General features: G+C 38.9%; 2 protein-coding genes across 18 annotated transcripts in view; both read left to right on the forward strand.

Annotated features, from left to right (window-relative positions):
* The window catches only part of NAA50 (N-alpha-acetyltransferase 50, NatE catalytic subunit), a 574571-nt gene that overhangs the window by 236505 nt on the left and 315883 nt on the right, over window positions 1-22183 (forward strand). The window lies entirely within an intron of this gene.
* Window positions 243-22183, forward strand: part of CCDC191 (coiled-coil domain containing 191) — a 101091-nt gene continuing 79150 nt past the window's right edge. For 6 of the 17 annotated variants that reach the window (XR_014824810.1, XR_014824809.1, XR_014824811.1 and 3 more), the window contains exons 1-7: window positions 243-363; window positions 2340-2378; window positions 9113-9230; window positions 11451-11471; window positions 13048-13191; window positions 16648-16826; window positions 18449-18672. Coding sequence is in view for 14 of the 17 variants with exons in the window: in XM_021070332.2 (XP_020925991.2) it covers window positions 271-363; window positions 2340-2378; window positions 9113-9230; window positions 11451-11471; window positions 13048-13191; window positions 16648-16826; window positions 18449-18672 (818 nt within the window). In the remaining 3 variants the exon portion in view is untranslated. Of the gene's footprint in view, window positions 364-2339; window positions 2379-9112; window positions 9231-9652; window positions 9788-11450; window positions 11472-13047; window positions 13192-16647; window positions 16928-18331; window positions 18673-22183 lie in introns of those variants that run through there. The other 11 variants (XM_021070333.2, XM_021070335.2, XM_021070338.2 and 8 more) reach the window with 6 other exon arrangements.

The following is a 22183-nucleotide window of genomic DNA, read 5'->3' on the forward strand; positions in this document are numbered from 1 at the left end:
GCGTCATCACAGAGCGCCAGGAAAAGGCAAAGGTAACAGCAAAGCGAGCTCCTGTGACTGGAAGGCCTAGGGACCGCTGCCGTTGCCATGGGTAACTGAGCAGACTCATTCCCCCAGCGCAAAGCCTCATGGGAGTGGTGGTTCGGCGGCGCCCCACACTTGCCTTCTTTGTGGGCTGAGGAACTACAACTCCCAGAGAGACCTGGAAGCAACCTAAGTTAAGGAGCGTTTGTTGCAGCTTTGGCTCAAGTCCGGGCCTGAACCGGGGAAATGCTGCTGACGCCCCAGGAAAGGTCCTCTTCAAAGAAGGGGACGGGGCTGAATCGTTGGAAACAGTTTACAAGGAAGCCGAGTCCCACCAAGGTGATCTGTCTGTATCGGGAGCTCTTGGAGACGGGAAGGGGAGGCGGGAACCCGCCCTGAAGCCCCATCTGCGCTTCATTCTTCTTCCCTAAGGGGCATCCTTACTTGGCCCGTCCCCGCCATGACCGACCCAGCCAGTAATGTCCTAAGTGAAGGGGGCCCAGGAACTTTGGGGTTCGGGTACCTTACGACTTGGGTGGGCAGCGTCTTGGAAAAACTCTTTCCATCTAAACGGTTTTCTCAAAAAACATGGAGTCCCAGTTGTGCCCATCCTGCTGAAGAGAATTCGAGAACCATTCCCTCTCCCCACCGCTCCAGGTTTTAGGGAAGTTCCCTCAAGGTTACATTTCCTCCTCCTATATTTTGCAAGTCGTAGGAAATTGTTCTTTTTTGAAGGGATAAGATCTTCACCTTAAGTCCTCTCTGTCATATCCCTCCCCTTCTAGGTTTACACAGAGTAGCTATGATGAACTCAGGAATGCAAGTGGTTATTCAATGTATCACTTGAAAATCTCTAAATTCAAGCAACAATCAAAAAACAGATCCTATTTTATATGTCATCCCCTTTGATGTGTTTTCATCCAACTAATAACCCCACTTAACTTGAAACGTGTAAATGACATGTGCAAAGTCACAGTCACAGGGTATGTGCTTTCCACAGACTACCTTTTTAACCGTCACAAAAATAAATGCTTTAAATGTAAATGGAAGTGCCAAACGGAGTGGCTTCACAGCTGTTTTCACCGATCAGTTACACTTTCTTAAAAATATATCTTATAGACATGTGGCCTTTCTGAGCCCCCAGGCAATAGTGCTTGCTGGTTTATTCTAAATATACCACTTAAATAAAGCACTGGATATATTCCACTTGGTGAATATTTTGCCCCGGATACTGGAGGGTGCAGAATGGAGCATTAGAGAGAGTTGGAAACCCTCTGCTCTTGTTGTACCAGTTCTGTAATGGATTGGATCCAAAATAGGTTATAGATATAAACTTAATGAAAGGTTAAAAACTGAGGACAATTTTGGGGACCCCAAAAGGAAAGATTTATGTTGCTAGTGCTCATTGTTACTACCTAGAGGAAAGATAAAAACACTAGAGCTCCTTGAAGGTCAGTTGTGTTTTAATAGGATCAGCTGTTTATTTGTTGCAGTGGCAAAATTATTCAGCAGTACAGGTGCATTAATTAGTTATCTGTAAGGTCTTTTGAAAGGGAAGTGTTATGTAAGTGAAAGAGTATTATACCTTTCCCTCCCCATGTGTCAGTATGCTAATTATTCCCTTCTTTAAAAACCCTCCTGAATTGTTAGCAAAGCAAATACTTCTGTTTGTTAAGTGACTAACAGAGGGAATTCTGCAAACTTCTGAGGGTTAAGAGAGTGAAGAAAGGCGGTGTTCTGTTGGTCTGATTTCTAATTTAAGATGAATATCTGATTGGCCTGGATAGAAATTTATGTGATTTCTGCCTCTTTACTGATTTATTAAACAGTGGAAGATTGGTTATCCCTTCCTCTACCCTCAACCCCCTCCCCCTCCCTGCTCCTGAAAAGATGGGCCTGAGGAGAAGTGCATACCTTCTCCAAGCAGATTTGCTTCCATAACACTTGAATAATCAGGTTAATTTAATCAGTGCTTGTTTAGATTTTTATAAGGAATATTATATGTGGCATTTTGATCTTAACCCTGGGGAGCTTTCAACAAATACTGCCACATGGGCCGTAGTCCAGACCAATTAAATCAGAATCTGGAGATGGGCCTAGGTAAGAGATTAAAAAACAGAATATGTTCCTGAAAAGTCTTCATGTTTCTTCCTCCTGCTGGCATTCCGTGTTCTTTTGTTGCTGAGCTTTCTAATAAGATGCTTTAGGGAAAGACTAAGGATACTTGCCCATATGTTTTAATGAGAATGACATTAAAATAGCAAGGCTGATAAATATATTGCTGTCTACTAATATTCTGTATGTATTACCTACAGCCTATGTTTGACCCTGACAATATGGAACACTGGATTAAGGTAAGGCTATTTCATGATTAAGATAGAAAGAGAATTAAGAGTTGCACATAATCAGATGGCATAGAATACTAATAGGTATCCATTTTGCATATATTTTGCTATTTTCCTTCCCATGTGACTATATATATAAATATTGCCTTAGTTTTATACTCTAGTATTTTTTTCATGATTTTGTTGATTCTCATGAAAACTTCACTAACAGGTATGGACCATTAGGATCACCTGAAAAGGACTAAGAAAGGAGGGGAGGAGAAGTCTTAGGGTTATGGCCTTCCTCAGCTAATTAGAAAGACTTTCCTGTAGTTACATTGATCTGCAGGACCAATACAGTAGGTAAAAGCTGTGCACACATCACAAGTAAGAATCTTCTAATGATGAGAGCAATCCACAAATAGATTGGCCATTCTTATAAAGAGATGTGTTTTCTATCACTGCTGGTATTCAAGTAGACTTTATTTTATGTTGTTTTATTTATTTTTGGCCACGATCTTGGCCTGTAGAAGTCCCTGGGCCTGGAATCAAATGCATGCCACAGCTATAACCAGAGGCACAGCAGTGACAACACTAGATCTTTAACCCAGTGAGCCACAAGGGAATTCCTTGAGTAGATTTTAAATGCTCACTTAATGTTAGGAGTGATGAGGAGTATATTTGAGCATTTAATGAGGGAGGGATTGGGTTAGATAACCACTGAGGCCTCTTCGGGGCTGAGATACATATTTTTGAGTCCAAGTACCATTTACATTGAGAGTACTGTTAAACCACTTTAGGTATGTGCCACCGAATGTCATTTTGGCAATTTGCCATACTCAACTCATTTGTGCACCATGTTTCAAAATGTATTTTCCTGAGAAAGTACCTTTCTGCCTGGTAGTATTTCGAAGAGCTATTACTTATCTAAATTGACAGGTGTTATGAGCACCAGGCCAGATGGAACCTAGGCTAGATATAATCATTATTAACCATTTTTTCATCCAGCCAGTATTTACTAATTTCCCACTAAGTACTAGGGCACTGGAGATAATACAGTGCACAGGGCAGGTACAGTTTCTGCCTTCCCAGAGTTTATAGTCCACTGAGAGCTAAACAACTTACTCAGAACTGTTGGGAGAGTTAAGGATATAATGGAAGCTCATGGTGCGGGGTAGGAGGGTGCTCGTTTGGATGAGGCCACAGAAGCTTTCTGGTTCCTGCAGAGGCCTGACTTAGAAGACAATGAAGTGAGTCCAAGTGATGGAGGCTAGCATCTGGGAAGCCCACTCCTCAGCCTCCATTAGGCTCAACTTGTGTGTCATTGTTGAAAGTCACAGTGCGAAGCCCCTGCAGTGCTTAATTGTACCTTCATTTAATCTGCTTTTCCAGAGGGAAGGATTAAGTAAAACAGAAGGGTAAAATTCTGCTCAGATTTGTCTGCATCATTTTCCTCTTTCATGCAGTTGTCAGCCAGCTTGATTTGGTTAGATCTTTATCATTTCTTTTATCACTCTGCTAAAACTTCTGCAGTAGCTCTTTCTCCATTATACTCTCAAATCTCCTGTCTTGAAAAAAAATCAGTAAGTCCTCATTTCATCCCGTAGTCTGTTCCCATTGCCGTACTATTTCTTTTTCTTTTCCATTGTTTTTGGATGTACAGCCTGGACTCCTTGCCTTTCTGTATTTATTATCCTCTCATGTCTGCAGTTATTTTCCTTTGGTGTTTGTTTCTTATATCCCAAAGGAAGTTGTCATAAATGACTTCTTGGCAAAATCTAGTGGTCACTTCTTTGTCCTCAAACTATTTTGTCATAAATGACTTCCTGACAAAATCTAGTGGTCTCTTCTTTGTCCTCAGTTGTTTGATACAGTTATCACTTTTTTATTGTAGAAATCCTCTCCACCATTATCTGTTTGTGACACTGTTATCTCTTGCTTCCTTACCACCACTCTGTTCACTTCTCTCTCTTCTTGTCCAATTTTATTCCCGAATATATCCCAACTCTGGTGTTCCCTAAATAGTTACAACCTCTAGACCTAAGACTTCCCAATCCACTTGAGTGGACCACCTTCTCAAAATGGAAGAGGGGGGCATATATGGAAAGGTTAAGGAACATGGTGAAGGTTGAGAAAGGGCTTTCTTCAGGACAGAAAAGGAAGATCACCCAATGGAATTGGGGACTTGGCTAAAGCAGGTGACCATAGTTTTTTTGTGATCCCAGGAATTAGTAGATCAGATTGATGCAGACTTGAAGGTTTTCATTGGAGAAGCAAGAAGTAAGAGATTTGACACTTATGTAAGATAGTAGCTGAATATCCACATAGAGTAGGAAAGGGAGGGGACCCTGTGAAGAAGCATATGGTGACTGGAGGATGTGGTCAGGTGCAACAACAGTGTATGAATTAGGAGGAGCCAAAAATGGAGATGCATAGGAGGTTGATGTTGGAGAGGGGGTTATCAGCATTTGGTTTGAACAATGGAAAATCTTGTGTAAAATGGTTCGGGATGACCATGTCAGTGGGTTGCTAAAATGTAGTTGAGGGGAATGCTGTTGGCATACAAGAGATCAAGCAAACCTTGAGGCTGAAATGTTGGTGAATTATCCTCAGGGTTGTTGAAGTCACTTAGAATGAGGCAGGTGCTTAGTAGAACTTATGAATCCTGGGACAGATTGCTCAAATGCAACCATCCATCACAATTTACAATTCATCCTCATCCTGACTTGATAGAGTGACACATCTTCTTACTCCAGTCTATTCTGCTACTTTGAGCTTTCTAAACACTTCCATTGTGTCAGTTCTCCATTCTTGAATCAGTGATTATGTGTGCCATTGGATGAAATTCCATAAATTCCAGATGGGGATTTAAGGCCCTCTGTCAATCTACCTGTAATATCAATGTGCCTGTTACACCCCTTTTACTGATATTCCTGTCAGGCCAGTATCTTTCCCCTCTGTCAGATAAGTCTTTCTTTTGCTTTGATTCATGCTGATCCCCGGCCTGGAATACCCTTCCTCTAGGAGGCTAACCCATATCCTTCCCTTATAGCCCAACTTGAGATGCCCCTCTCAGTGAACAACTACCCTCATCCACCTCAGCCACCTAATCCATCTTCTAATACACTTTTCCTTGTAATTACTTTGGCATTCAGACACACAGATAAAGCATCAAGCATTTTCTAGTATACCGAGTGATTAAGAAAGAATTGGGCACTTTGAAAAACTATATCACTCACAAAACTATTGTGTACAACATTCAGTTTGTGCATAAGGATGTGTTGAGAAAGTTGTGTTTTTACCTGCTTGCCTTGAGGAAATGAAGGAGTTTGTTGTAGCTGGTGTTTCTGCATCAATGGCCATAGACTTCAAAGGGTTGTTAGTGGATAATGGAATTGGTGTGTACTCTAGGACATGAGGAGTGCATATTAAGCAGTTATAAGATCACAGGAATCACTGAGATAGCTCCTTTACAAATTAAATACTCACATATAACGTAGTTACTGAGGAATAAACTTTTTTTCTGGTTGCACCCACGGCAAGAAGTTCTTGGGCGAGGGATTGAACCCACGCCACAGCAGTGACAGCACCAGATCCTTAACTGCTAGGCCACCAGGGAGCTCCAAGTAATAAACTTCTCAAGGTGTTCAGTTTTTTTAATCACCATATATTGCTTTAAGACTGTTCTTGAGTTATTTATTACACACAGCGCATATGAAACCAAAACTAAAGTGGACTCTTTGAGAACAGAAGCTTTTGGTTTTGTTTTCCCCTGTCCACAGTCCTGGAACAGAGCTAACCTTCAGTCAAGTTGTTTAAAGAATAAGTTGTTAAATAGACACATGAGACCTCTCCTATCTCTTATGTTTTTAAATTGGAAAAAAAAAATGGTAAGGATGTAATGTTTTAAAACAAGGAAATGCAGAGAGTATTTCTAATCCTTACTTTCATCTAGGATTTTTTTCCCCAAAATTTTCATTTTAAGTGATAGATTGCTTGTTAGAGCCAAGCAATCATTTCTCTTTACTCCCTGACTTGTCTGTACCAGGCTCTGTCCTTCTTTAGTACCCAAATTGGTCTTCCTTCTCCTGTCTCCAAGCTCACTTCTGTTAAGAATCAACACAAATTCCCACTCAGGTGAGATGACGTGCCATATGAAGTTATTCCTTCAGCCATAGCCCGAGGAGCTGCATCTATAATTTTGTTCTTGTTGTAGTTGTTTTGTGGCTGTTGACTTAAAAAATCTGAATTGGTAGATTTATTTGTATAATATTTGCAAATGTATCTGTATATCTATGTACACAAACATATACAATATATGTGAAATACATCTTTCTGCCTTAGAGTTTAAGAACCTTAAATGGAAGGACTATGTAGCAAGCATATTGTGCCCATCTAATAAAGGGTATACACCACCAACATAGATTTGGGCACATCAGAGGCTGAGAGGGATAATATGTGAGAACATCTGAGTGACCTCATAAAGAGTGAATGATGTTTTCTTGACTCTAGCTTTGATTAGATCATTTTTTCTTCTGATTTATATCTTTTGCCATATGTTCAATATTTTCTACATCTCTTTCAAGTTATGCTTGACTTTTCAGCTTTATTCCTCTGCTTCTGTCTAATTCAAGCTTAATATTTGAAACCCTTGAGAGTTTAAAAGGTAAAACCTATGGCAAGTTTTGACAGTTGTACTACCTGTCTTTCCACAAAGGGCAAGAGGAAAAATTCATTTTCAAAGTAGGGCAGACAACAGTTTAATCTATGGGGAAGTGCTGCTCTTTTGAATAAACCTTTTGCATATTCATTCTTTAACAAACACTTCTGGGGTAGCTGTTATATACAAAGCAATGTTCTAGGTGCAAGGGGCTTCACTCATGAAGAAGACAAAAATCCCTGCTTATGTTCTATTTAGGGGAGACAAAAAATGATAAAATATGTTATAAGGTCCTAAGTGCTATAGAGCAAGTCAGAGCCAAGGAGGGGAACAGGGAGAGCCAGAAGGAGGGAGGTTACAGTTCCGTAGATGGTAACCAGAGCAGGCCTTACCACAAAGGTGACATTTGAGTAAAGACTTAAGGAGGTGAGGGAAAAGCAGTATGGCCATCCTGGGGATAACCGTCAGCAGAGGGGAAGAAAGCTCAGAGGGCTGAGGTGCGACCACGGTTGGCATGTTTAAGGAGGAATGAACAAGGGAGTCAGTGTGGCTGAAGTGGGCAGAGCAGCAGGTGAGGTTAGGGGGCTCTCAGAGGGCCTGATGGGGCAGGACCGTGAAGCACATTGAAGAGAGTTGGACTTTTGTTCTGAGTAAGATAGGGAACCATTGAAAAAGTTTGAGTGGAGCTAAAAAGGGGTTTCTCTGGCTGCTGAGGTCTGAGGCTATTCCAGGAAACCTATCAGGAAACGGTGTGCCTCTATTGCCAGGGTGAAACAATAGAGGTGACAAAAAGGGGTCAGCTTCTGGATGTATTTTGAAATTAGAGTCAACAGATTTCCTGGGAGGTTATATGTGGGGTAGCAGAGAGAGTGGATTCAAGGAGGCCTCCGGGGTTCCTCCTGAGGAACTGAAAGAATAGAGTTGTCACTACCTGAGTTGGAAGACCAGGAACACAACAGGTGTGGAGAAAAGCAGGCTTGGTTGGGGGGGGGGGAGAGGAGGGGAGTCAGAGGCATTAATTATAAAATGCATGTTTTTATACTGTGAAGGTGAACCAAAATGCCAAAAGTTTGACCACCTCTGCCAGTTCTTTCCCCAATCCTGTGAATTTGGCTATGTTTTTTACTAGATTCTCACTATTGAGTTAAAAATATTCTGGATTACCACAATTTAATGATTTTGTTAATCCCAAGTTTATGGAATTTCTATTTTGCCTAATGTATGATATGAGAAGTTCCTAATACAAAATGCCAAAAGTTTGACCACTTCTACCAGTCTTTCCCCAGTCCTGTGAATTTGGCTATGTTTTTTACTAGATTCTCACTATTGAGTTAAAAATATTCTGGATTACCACAATTTAATGATTTTGTTAATCCCAAATTTATGGAATTTCTATTTTGCCTAATGTAGGATATGAGAAGTTCCTAATACATAATGGGAAGTAATTTGAGGAAATGCAGCTATTGGCCTCTGGTTCACATTCATATGCTAGTCCTAGTGGCTGAAAATTAATAAACTATATTTAAAAAAATTAAATATCCAGGTGCCAGCATCCCATTACTAATACACTAAACGAAAGTTATCTAAAGCTTAAGTAACTTTTTGTTCAAATACAAACATTGTGAACGCCTGTTAAAACTTGGTAAGATACTGCAATTAATTGTGTGTTTAATGAATAAAATTATGTGGGACGAATGTTTAAACCTTAGAGTCCCTTTAAAAATGGAGAAGTGGGAGTTCCCATTGTGGCTCAGTGGTTAATGAATCTGACTAGGAACCATGAGTTGCGGGTTCAATCCTTGGCCTCGCTCAGTGGGTTAAGGATCCGGCGTTGTGGTGAGCTATGGTGTAGGCTGGTGGCTACAGCTCCGATTTAACCCCTAACCTGGGAACCTCCATATGCCACGAGCGGCCCTAGAAAAGGCAAAAAGACAAAAAAGAAAAAGACAATAAATAAAAATGGAGAAACAAAAGTATCTTGGTAGTTGTTTGAAAATCAGATTGTTGAATAGGAAAGAAATTCTCTAATTCTGAAGAAAGTTGTATCCTGAAGGTAGTTGTCATCTTTGTGGATTTTTTTTTCTTCTTTTCTGTCACGTTGAAGAGGGTAGAGAAAGCTTCAGAATTTGCAGTTTCAAATTTATCCAGGAGGCCTTGGGGCCAAATCATTGATTTGGAAACACCTGAGCAAATAGAGGATCGTGATGAAGTTTATGCAGAAGGTAAGAGAATACATTTTTTGCTGTGATGTTAACAGCTCTTTGGAGTACAGCTTACTAAATCATAAATCATATTTCAAAGTACAGAATGAAAGGATTTCCTCTGTTGTTCTTAATTTTCATTTGTTTCTACTTCCCTGAAGCTAAATTTACTGTGGAATTAACTCCAATATTACAAGTAAGGCTATATTTAAATCCCATTTTGTCTCTTGAAATAGAACCACATCCAAAGGCAGTTTTGACATAACACAGTTAACTAGTATGTGTAACATATTCATCCTGTGGCACAGAGGGCAGCTTGTTCACTTGATTTAGTATCGTACGGATCATTTGACTGCTAGTTTATAAATCAACTTTGTTCCTTATGAAGAGTCTAAAGCTGACTTCACCTCTCTGCTTCCCCAAAGCATTTGCTCTTTTGGTTTAGTATTTTAGTTACCAGTGCCCTAGAGAACTCCACCATTTAGGGATGAAGAGATTAGGAGGCACCAGCAAAGAAGACTGGAAAGGAAGTTCCTGCTGTGTCTCAGTGGGTTAAGAATCTGACTGCTGTGGCCCAGGTGGGTTTGATCTCTGGCCTTGTGCTATGGGTTAAAGATCTGGTGTTGCTACAGCTATGGCAAAGGTCACACCTATGGTTCCTATTTAATCCCTGGCTTAGGAACTTCCATATGCTGTGGATACAGCCATTTTAAAAAATTTTTAAAAAGAGGAAGACTAGAAATGAGAGGCCCCTAAGGTATGAGGAAAATTAGAGTGTCATATCCTGGAAGCCACTTTCCATTTGGATTATTTATGTTTCCAGTTGTTCCAATTATTTCTTCACTTACTCAACATATATATTTATTATTACTCTGTGCCAGGTACTATTTGGGGCATTGGAGGAATAGATTATGAACAGGAGGCAAAGCCCTTGCTTTCATGGAATATGCTTTCTAGAGTGGTGGGAATAAAGAAAATGAAAATAAATGATCAGGTAGTGATAAGTCATTTGAGTTTGAACCTAAAAAACCAGAAGGAGTCAGGTGAGCTCTGATAAGGAAGAGCTTCCCAGGCAGTGGGAAAGGTAGCATCAAGAGTTAAAGTACAAGCTTGGTATACTGAGGAACTAAGGAATACCGGTATTGCTGGAGCTTCCCAATGAAGATGAGCTTGCAGGAGTGAGCAGAAGACTTGTCACATAAGGCCTTAGAGGCCTGGGGAAAGAATTTAGACTTTATTCTGAGTATGATGAGACATCATTGAAGGGTTTTAAGCAAAGGTATAATAGGATAATTTTTTAAATATATGAAAAATGGATCACAGGGAAGGAAAAGAAGGAAAAGGGAGATCAGTGGGAGGCGCTTGCAGTGGTCTCCGTGAACCATAAAGGCATTTGGTCTGGAGTGGTTGGTGGTACTGGAAATGGAGGAAGGAGATTATTTCAGAAATTGGCAAAGCTATGTCTTAACCCACCCCTTCTCGCACCCCACCAAGAGGAATACACTTAAGCCACTTAAGGTTTCCAAGAAGTCCTGCAGTTTAAAAAAAAATTTTTTTTACCCCTTTCCCAAGCTTCCTAGACCTGAACTCTTTTTATCTTGAAATACATGTTAATACCCTTAGAAATTAGAGACCCACATTAGATAGTACTAATGAATAGAACATGGTTTTCAAAGGTTTATATCCTTTTTTTCTCCTCTCATCAACTATCTTTCGATGTTCAGTAAGAACTAGTGTTCTGGGGAACATACTTTAAGAAACTGCTTTTTAAGGCAGGTTTCAAGCCTCTGATCCAACATGAAGTGTTCCTGCAATTGAACCCTCCAAGGGATGTTCCCTTTCTTTGTTCTTTTGGGGGCACGTCATAGTAAATGTCTGTTTACTAATAAATAGCACTTAGTGGATTTGAATTATTCTACACATAAATTCTTATACATGTAAATATCTGAACTACTGTACACAGAGTTACTCAGTAAATATCTGCTCCCTTTCTCTACCTCCTCTGAAAGCCAGTAGTACCTATTGCTAGTATACTTTTTACACTTAGTTTCTACCACCTTGATTCATTTTTCTGCATTTTACATATCATGCATTCCTATCTACGTTAAATGTCTTTTGACATCAAATAATACGTGGAAACCCTCCATTCCCTTTGAGCCATGCAATAATGATGATAACAATGACAAAGATAATGCCAAAACATATTTTTTCTCTTTGAAACCCCCATGCCCTATCCATAAGGACTGGATGATAATGTTGAAGGTAAGGCTGAAGAAGACATCTTCTCTCATACCTATGTATTTAAGACAATTTTCTGAATGTCACTATGAAAGAAATCTAAATGGACCTTAGCTTCCAGGATAACACACTCTTTGATTTTCCTCCTACCTCAGTGGTCTCTCAGTGGTTCCTAGTCTACTTTATTTGTTCTGCTCTGTCTCTTCAACCCCTGAACACTAAAGTTCTTCAGGGCTTAGTCCTTGAACCACCTCTCTATTTACCTTCCTCCTTTGGTGATCTCATCTATCTCTACGGCCTTAAATACCATCTGCATGCTGACAACACCCACATTTATTTCTTCAGCCTGGACCTCTCCCTGGAAATCCTGATGATGTAGCCCATGGCTTTTTGACATCCCTCTTTGGATGTCTCGTAAACATCTCAAACCTAACTTGTCTTGAAACTGAACTCCTGATCTTCCATCCAAACCTATTGCTCCTTTGGCCCTCCCTTTCTCAGTAAGTGGCACTTCCAACCTTGTAGTGCTCACGCCAAAAAACTTAAAGGTTTCTTTCTCCCACATCCTATATCCAGTCCATCTGCAATCATGTCAAAACACCTCAAAACATTATTTTCTGGAATCTGACCGTGTTTGGTACCTCCACTTAAGGTCCAGGCCATCATCATCTCTCTCCTGGATATTTGTCTTCCATTTGGGGCCTCCTGCTTGTGTACTCGTCCCCCTATAGTCCATTTTAACATGGTAGTCAGAGTGACGCTCTTAAAATATGTCACCTCTTTGTTCACAACCCCCCATGGCCTCCTATTACATTCAGAGTAAAAGCCAAAGTGCCTAGAATGGTATCAAGACTAAACAAATGCTATCAAAACTAAACAAAAACAAAGGGTTTTCAACCTCAGCACTATTGATATTTTGGGCTGGGTAATTTTTGTTGTAGAGGCTGTTGTGTGCATCGTAGGATGTTTAGCAGCATCCCTGGCCTCTACACAGTCCCCCAGTTGTAATAACCAAAAAGAGCTCCAGATATTTCCAGATGTCCACTGGGGGGCAAGATCACCCCGATCTAGAACCACTGCTCTGAGCCTGATCCCTGTATTACCTCTTCTACCTCATCTCCAACTATTTTCCCTTCACTTTTTCCTCCAGCCACATGCCTTCATGCTGTAAAGTGTCCAATACACTAGACAGTCTCCTACCTTAAGGCCTTTGCATTTATTGTCCCTCTGCACAGCCATATGGGCCCACTCCCTCACTTCCTTCACTTCTTTGCTCAAATATCTTCTCAGTGAGGCCTCCTTTGTCCACCCAGTTAATTTCAAACTATTGACACCCGTCTTCCATTTCTTATACACCATTTCTCTTTCCCCTGCTCTCTTTTTCTGACTGACTTGTTCATTGTCTCTCTTTCCCAAGAATGTAAGCTTCATGGTGGTAGGTTTTATTTTTCCTGTTTTGTTCACTACTGTATTCCCAACATCTAGAACAGTACTTGACACATGCTAGATGATGCTCAGTTAACATTTAATGAATGAATGAAAATAGCAAATGAAGAAAGTCTATGAAATATTTAAAAAGATGTTTTTATATTTTTGATAGCTCAGGAGTTGGTCAATGACTGGTTAGATACCAAACTTAAGCAAGAACTAGCAAGCGATGGGGAAGGTGATGCTGAAGACACTGAATTGAGCAGCCCTCCTTTCCCAGAAGTTAATGGGCATTTGAAATATGACAAGTTTGATGGTAAGAACTTAACTGATTGTTCTAATATCCACTGCATGTGTCCAAGAAGTTTTTTTAAATTGTTTTGAGTAAGAAATGATATATTATTTGACTTTCCTGTGTTTTGCTTAGTTTTATAATTGGCTTTAATTTTTCTTGATTCAGTTTAAATTACTTATCTAGGAGTTCCCTTCGTGGTGCAGAGGAAACAAATCCGACCTGTATCTATGAGGAAGTAGGTTCGATCCCTGGCTTTTCTCAGTGGATTAAGGATCCGGCATTGCCGTGAGCTGTGGTGTAGGTCGCAGACGTGGCTCAGATCCCGTGTTGCTGTGGCTGTGGTGTAGGTTGGCAGCTGTAGCTCCAATTAGACCCCTAGCCTGGGAACCTCCATATGCTGTGGGTGCAGCCCTAAAAAAGCAAAAAAAAAAAAAAATATATATATATATGCTTATTTATATCCTCAATAAATTTGTGGTGTTCTTTTAAAATTAAATTTTCTATTATTTGTAATTCTCTTTGTGACTATGATGGCAATTAATGCTGTTTGAGTGCTTCTCCCCATATATTGTTGGATGATGATTTACTTTGATGACTTTAAATATTTTACTCTATTTAAACATTGATATATCATTCTATATTTATAGAATGCTTCATTTATCTTTATAAGGGGAGTTATTACTTGTACACAGAGCTAGTGTCAGACAAGTTAAATAGCCAACTTGTGAGGCTATCCAAAGATCATAGGATTTTTGACCTGAGCATTTTAGGTAAGTATAGCAATGGTGGCGGCAGCTCTCCGTGACTCACAGACACCACTGCTGCACTCATTTGGCAGCATTCCCCTTGCTTAGGACTCTACACAACCCCCAGCTTTGGAATCACAAAGTCGTTGGCCCTTACAGTTAGGGGAATCCTCAAAAATCACCTAATCTGATCTACCTTCTTTACTCCCTCAGATAGATATTCTTCTAGAATATCCCTAACATAAGGTGATATAACCTCTGCCTAACACCTTCCAGGCTAAGGAGCCTGCACTCTGGGAGGGGCCCATTCAGCTGCTGTGAGGCTCTAATCTTCATAAATTCTCTCTTAGGAGAATTAGGATTTTCACGCTTTAGTGCTATGAAAAACATCATATTCTCTCTCTCTCAAGAACAGTGTTTGTGCTTTTTGTGGAGTTGTAATCACGTCTGATCCTTCATATATGTCAGTGTTCCTAGATTAAATAGCACTAGTACCCTCAATGGTTCTTTATATCACATTTGTTTCTAGATATGCTGGTTGTCACCTTTTGGATATTTTCTAGTTTAGTGAGGTTGTTTTTAAAGTGAGACATTTCAGTATTTAATATTTATTCTGTAGCATATCCGAAATATAATGAAACTTCTACTTTCTTTTATATGGGCTAATAGCTCTAGTTATAGCTCCTAGATATGTTATCTAATATCTTACGGGCCTCATTCATCTTATGCTTGTAGAGTTTTTGGTTTTTTTGGATCAAAACATTGAACAAAAATATTACCTAGCCATTAAAAAAGGATGTTATCAAAATTATCAGTTAATATATGAATATCTCATATTTTGTCAAGAAAGAAAACTTGGAAAAATATAGCATCCATTTCTGATTAAAACTCAGCAAACTAGTAGTAGAAGGTAAATTCTTCAATCTGACAAAAGGCATTTGTATGAGATGTATAGAAAACAAGTAGCAAATGACAGGTGTAAATCCTACCTTGTCAGGAATTACATTACAGAAAAGTGGATTAAATGTTCCAATCAAAAGATAGAGACTGGCAGAATTAACTTAAAAATATGGCCTATCTCTATGCTGTCAAAAAGGGACACAATCTAGATTCAAAGACACAAGCAGGTTGAAAGTAAAAGGATGGAAGATGATATACCATGCAAACAGTAACCAAAAGAGAGTGAAAGCAGCTTACTAGCATTAGAAAAATAATAGACTTTAAGATAAAAAGTTGTTACTCAAGACAAAGAAGGGTATTCTATAATAATAAAAGGGTCAATTCATCAAGAAAACAAGTATAAACATATATACACCTAACAAAAGAGCTCGAAAATACATGAAGCATAAACTGAAGGAAGAAATAGATAATAGATAATTCAACAACAGTTGTAGACTTCAATACCCCATTTTCAATAATGTCTGGAACTAAACAGAACATCAGCAAGAAAAATATCCTTGCTTCACTAGTCGTTAGGAAAAAGCAGATTAAAACTACCATGATTAACCACTACACACCTATTAAAATGGCTTAAGGAGTTCCCGCTGTGGGTCAGTGGGTTAAGAATTGAACTGCAGTGGCTTGGGTTGCTTCAGAGGCATAGATTCAATCCTCAGCCCAGTGCAGTGGATTAAAGGATTTAGCATTGCTGCTGCTGCAACTGCAGCTGTGGCTCCAATTCAATCCCAGGCCCAGGAACCTCCATATGCCATGGGCGTGGCCATAAAAAAAATAAAATAAATTTAAAAGACTAATCATACCAAATATTGGTAAGAATGTGGAGGAACTGGACCGCTCGTACACTGCCAGTGAGAATGTGAAATTGTATAACCACTTTGAAAAACAATTTGACAGTTTGATAAGGTAAACACATATCCAATAATTCCACTCATAGGCATTTTCCCAAGGGAAAAGGAAGCATATGTTCATACAAAGACTTATACACAAATGTTCATAACAACTTTATTTGTAATAGCCAAAACCTAGAAACAATGCAAATGTCTATCCCTAAATAAATGAATGAACAAATTGTGGAATGTCACAGTGGACTACTACTCAACAATAAAAAGGGATAAGCCAGTGATACAATGACATGGATGAATCGCAACATAATTATGCTTAGTAAAAGAAGCATGACCAAGAAGAGTACATAGTATATGATTTAATTGATACCAAATTCTGGAAAATTTAATCTTTTGGCAGAAAGCAGGTCTGTGGTTGCTTGGGATAGGACAGAGAGTGTGGAGAGGAGGGGGAGGAAGAGGTTGAAATCAGTGGGAGGAACCTTTTGGGGCTGACAGACACATTCATCATCTTGATTGTAATGATAGTTTTACTGGCATCTATAAATGTCAAAACTTACTGCAGACTTCAGATATTTACAAGTTTATTTTATGTCAATTATTCTACAATAAAACCTTTTTTAAAAAGAGCAATGGAGTCCTCAAGGATGTTTACATCCTTGTAACATAAATGTATAAGTATATATTTTATATTGGCAGTGAGGGAGTCTTTAGTGATGTGGGTGAGAGCAATTCCTCATGAGTGGGGGCTTTTTCCTCTTTATTGAATGTGAAGGCTGTTCTTGTCCAATTGGCATTATCAGTTACTATTTATTTAACACTCACAGCTTTGTATTTTTATTGTACCATGATTATTTATGTAACTATGGAAATGATACTAAAATTAAATTTTTAATATTTTCCCTCTTTTGTTGTTCTATTTCCCCTAGATTTATGTGGTTATTTGGAGGAAGAAGAGGAAAGTACCACCGTTCAAAAATTTATAGACCATCTGCTCCATAAAGATGTGGTAGATTCTAGGATGTTGGAAGATCTTGGAATGAATGAAAACCAAGACAAGAAGCAGCAGAAGGATCCTCATCTTACCATGGAGATGAGACATAAGCAGGTGGGAGGGAGAAGCAAAATTAAAATGGATAACAGGAAGCAATCTTAGTGTAACACATTTAATAAGCTTAAGTAAAGACTTAAGCCTTTATTATGAAAAGGGTGCCATCTGTGGTTTGGTTAAAAAGAATAAAAATAAAATATAAGAACTTCAGAAGAAAAATAATGCTCATAAACTGAGGATGGGAACCAGTTTATTTAAGAAAACAAAGCAAAAAAAAGGAATAATTGATTTTGACCAAGAAAGTGGTGAACTAAACTTTATTAGTTTGGATATGGCACTTCCTGTTATAAATATGTAGTTTGGGTTTTACTTGAATTTGGTTTTTGAATTGTGACATCCAGATATTAATATCATGAATATTCTGGTGAATGTTATAGTGATAATTCTTTTCTAGACAACTGAAAAATTCACTCATTTTGTGATTATAATTTGAAAGGGAGGACAGATCTGAATTAAATCTAGTTCTGCTGTTTTGAATTAGAAAGGCATATGGGAACTTTGTTTTCTCTGAAGGGAATAGTAGGTTGTAGGAAAAAGATGCATCTCAGCACTTTGTAAAGGAGCTTTGTAAGTCAGAACAACCAAGTCTGGACTAGAATTGATGCCTGTGGGTGTGTGTGCTATCTTTTTGAAACACTGAATTTCTGGTTACTTTAAACCATACAGTGTGCAAGTGGCACTGGGGATGTTAGAAAAACAGGGTAGAAATGTGATCCTGGTTTGGATTTATGATAAAAAGGAGATAAGAAGTTTCAAAAAGAAATAGCCAAATCTAGAAGTCTTATCATAACTGAAGAGTAAGGTAAAGGTAAATTTAAGTGAACCAGGAGGGAAAGGACCAGTCCTTAATTCATAGCTCATCAAGCCTCTAAGGAATTAATGATTTTGAAATAAATGATTGTGCTTATTCAGAAATATCTGTGAAGTTTGTGGTTTTGATTTCCAAATATGATCCAGAATCATCAATGTGTTTAAATAATGATAGAATTGAATAAAAGGTCATGATGTGGAGTTACCACTGTGGTACAGTGGGTTAAGGATCTGGTGTTGCTGCAGCTGTGGCGTAGGTCGCAGCTGTGGCATAGGTCACAGCTGTGGCTCAGATTCAATCCTTGGCCCAGGAACTTTCATACGCCTCAGATGCAGCCAAAAAAAAAAAAAAAAAAAAAAAGGCATGATGTTCCTTAAGGCAATAAATCACTGCTCTAATCTTCACAATGTAACCTCCCCAAAATATCCTTATTCTTTATTCAATTATAATTATCATACTGACAGGGCTTAAATAAATAGCAGTAATGTACACCTTAGAAAATCTCATGGATAGGAAAGCATTGCTAAATAAGAATCTAGAATTTCATATCTGACCCATTAGATTTTCAACTTTTCTGTTCTGCAGATCATTCCCAGATTATCTGAAGTCATTTTACCTGATTTCATTTAAAACTCTGTATTGGCTATTACCCAGTAAACAAATGAATTCCCGCAATTTTTCTGTTAAACAGAGTTCTGGGCAAGAATGCTTCAAAGTAGTTGTGTTCTGAACTTCAAAATGTGTGCTAAGGTTTTGCACCTCTCTCTCTGCTTGAAAGGCTGCATTTCACTCTTGTGTTCTCTTGAAGGTAAAAGAAAATCGCTTAAGACGTGAGAAAGAACTAGAGCGCCAGAAAATTGAAAAGACCTTGAAAAAGTCAGCATTCTTAGAAGCTCACTTTCTGGTGCAAGAGGAGAAGAAAAGGAAGGCTCTAGAGGCCAAGAAAGAGGAGGAGGAGATTCAAAGGGAGATGGTAAAGCTGCGGAGGGAGATAATTGAGAGGAGACGCACTGTGGAAGAAGCATGGAAAATGTAAGCCAGCTGTGTTGAGCAGTGTGAAATTTTTTTGTTTAAGCAGTCATTTTGGAAGTCCTCTAACATTCTTTGAAATATACAAACAGTGCAATAACAAAACACAAAAAAGTCACTCATTATTCCACCATCTTAACAAATGAACTATTGTCATTTTTCCACATTTTCTCCTGGTCTTGGTCCCTTTACGTGCATAATTGCAACCATAAATTACATTTAATTTTGTTATTCTGCTTGCTGGAGTCCCAAGGTCTATATATTACTCCATCAAGCTCCTACACCATAGTTTATGTAACGACCTCCACTCCCCATACTGCTAAGCATTTCAGCTATTTCAGATTTTTCACCAATAGTGCATTGAGCATCCTTAAGCATAGAGCTTTTTCATTCTTTTGAATTATGTTCTTAGGACTGTAATACCTGAGTTAAATGATGTGGGCTTTTTATGACTCTTGAAACATGGCCAAATTCCTTTCCAAATGGGTTGTGCTTATTTACACCATTGCTGGCAGTGGGCCACACTCAGCATTGAGGGATATCATCATTTTCAATATTTTTGCATGTTTAATAGGTATTTTATTGGTTCATTTGCAGATTTTTGAGTACCTGAACATTTATAAGTTTGAACATGTTTCCTTACGCTAATTGTGACTCATCCTATTGTGAACTGCTTCAGTGTCTTATCTTCTGATAATCATACAGAGTCACCATTGCCTTACTGCCACTGATCAAGAAAAAGAATATCTGACACAAGAAGGAAATCAGAATAGTCCTCACAGGATGTAGTACTATTGTGTGTCCTCATGGAGAAAATGAGCTTCGTAAATGAAATAACTGATGTATTTATTCTGAGAAACAGCATTGGTGCATAAACTGCAAAAGCCTTGGGACAGTGTGCCTGAAGTGACTGAATACTCAAACTGAGAGTACAGAAAGACCTATTAAATAATCTCTTCCTCCTCCATCAGCCTACACAGCTTTTCCCCTGTGTTCTTGATTGCTCTCATCCTACCCAATTTAGAACAGCTCGGCAGTGGACATGCGCTTCATTCTTTCAAGTGCCAGGCTCAGACCTCCTCCAGACACCTTTCCTTTCAGAAAGCAATCACCAGTGTTTTAGTGAGTTCTTGCTAAGGTCAGCCTTGCTCTTCAGATTGCTCTCAAGCTCTGAAAAATCTAGGCTGACCTAAATAAATTTTGAAAACAAGTAGCATTTGATGGTAGCAGGAAGCTCTGCTCACAGTGGGCACTCAACAAAGATTCACTGGCCAGTTATTTCTTTTAGAAGTTAAAATCTTATCCACGGACACAGTGAGACAGATGATATCTAGGGGGACAAGCTGATTTAAACATTCCAGGAAGCAGTTTGGCAATAAACCATAAAAGCCATAAAAATGTTATTATCACTTGACCTGGGAACTCCATTCTTAGGAAAACTACCATAGGGAAACGATCAGAAACCCAAAGATTTGTACATAAAGATAATGATGACATTATTTATAATAAAACATTAATAAATATTAGAGAAAGTAATCAATGATGGCCATACAATGAAACTGCACTGACATGTTATCAGTGTTTTTTTCTGGGTGGAAATATGGATGACTTTTATACCTCTCCAGTTTTTCACAATGAACAGATAATTACTTTCATAGAAGATACATTTTTTTTATTAATAATTTTTTTATTTTCCCACTGTACAGCAAGGGGGTCAGGTTATCCTTACATGTATACATTACAATTACATTTTTTCCCCCACCCTTTCTTCTGTTGCAACATGAGTGTCTAGACAAAGTTCTCAATGCTATTCAGCAGGATCTCCTTGTAAATCTATTCTAAGTTGTGTCTGATAAGCCCAAGCTCCCGATCCCTCCCACTTCCTCCCCCTCCCATCAGGCAGCCACACGTCTCTTCTCCAAGTCCATGATTTTCTTTTCTGAGGAGATGTTCATTTGTGCTGGATATTAGATTCCAGTTATAAGTGATATCATATGGTATTTGACTTTCTGGCTCATTTCACTCAGTATGAGATTCTCTAGTTCCATCCATGTTGCTGCAAATGGCATTATGTCATTCTTTTTTATGGCTGAGTAGTATTCCAATGTGTATATATACCACTTCTTCCGAATCCAATCATCTGTCGATGGACATTTGGGTTGTTTCCATGTCCTGGCTATTGTGAATAGTGCTGCAATGAACATGCGGGTGCACGTGCCTCTTTTAAGTAGAGTTTTGTCCGGATATATGCCCAAGAGTGGGATTGCGGGGTCATATGGAAGTTCTATGTATAGATTTCTAAGGAATCTCCAAACTGTTCTCCATAGTGGCTGTACCAGTTTACATTCCCACCAACAGTGCAGGAGGGTTCCCTTTTCTCCACAGCCCCTCCAGCACTTGTTATTTGTGGATTTATTAATGATGGCCATTCTGACTGGTGTGAGGTGGTATCTCATGGTAGTTTTGATTTGCATATCTCTTATAATCAGCGATGTTGAGCATTTTTTCATGTGTTTGTTGGCCATCTGTATATCTTCTTTGGAGAAATGTCTATTCAGGTCTTTTGCCCATTTTTCCATTGATAGATTGGTTTTTTTGCTGTTGGGTTGTATAAGTTGTTTATATATTCTAGAGATTAAGCCCTTGTCAGTTGCATCATTTGAAACTATTTTCTCCCATTCTGTAAGTTGTCTTTTTGTTTTCTTTTGGGTTTCCTTTGCTGTGCAAAAGCTTTTCAGTTTGATGAGGTCCCATGGGTTTATTTTTGCTCTAATTTCTATTGCTTTGGGAGACTGACCTGAGAAAATACTCATGATGTTGATGTCAGAGAGTGTTTTGCCTATGTTTTCTTCTAGGAGTTTGATGGTGTCCTGTCGTATATTTAAGTCTTTCAGCCATTTGGAGTTTATTTTTGTGCATGGTGTGAGGGTGTGTTCTAGTTTCACTGATGTGCATGCAGCTGTCCAGGTTTCCCAGCAGTGCTTGCTGAATAGACTTTCTTTTTCCCATTTTATGTTCTTGCCTCCCTTGTCAAAGATTAATTGACCATAGGTGTCAGGGTTTATTTCCGGATTCTCTATTCTGTTCCATTGGTCTGTCTGTCTGTTTTGATACCAGTACCACACTGTTTTGATGACTATGGCTTTGTAGTATTTCTTGAAGTCTGGGAGAGTGATGCCTCCTGCTTGGTTTTTGTTTCTCAGCATTGCTTTGGCGATTCTGGGTCTTTTGTTGTTCCATATAAATGTTTGGATTGTTTGTTCTAGTTCTGTGAAAAATGTCCTGGGTAATTTGATAGGGATTGCATTGAATCTGTATATTGCTTTGGGTAGTATGGCCATTTTTACAATATTGATTTTCCCAGTCCAGGAACATGGAATATCTTTCCATTTCTTTACATCTTCTTTGATTTCTTTGATTAAAGTTTTATAGTTCTCGGCATATAGGTCCTTTACCTCCTTGGTCAGGTGTATTCTGAGGTATTTGATTTTGTGAGGTGCAATTTTAAAAGGTA

The sequence above is a fragment of the Sus scrofa genome, chromosome 13 (assembly GCF_054392235.1).
Source record: "Sus scrofa isolate SSC_HxYL_T2T_F1_AM1 chromosome 13, Sscrofa_HxYL_maternal_Yorkshire_Landrace_v2.0, whole genome shotgun sequence".
In the NCBI taxonomy this organism is placed as follows: Eukaryota; Metazoa; Chordata; class Mammalia; order Artiodactyla; family Suidae; genus Sus; species Sus scrofa.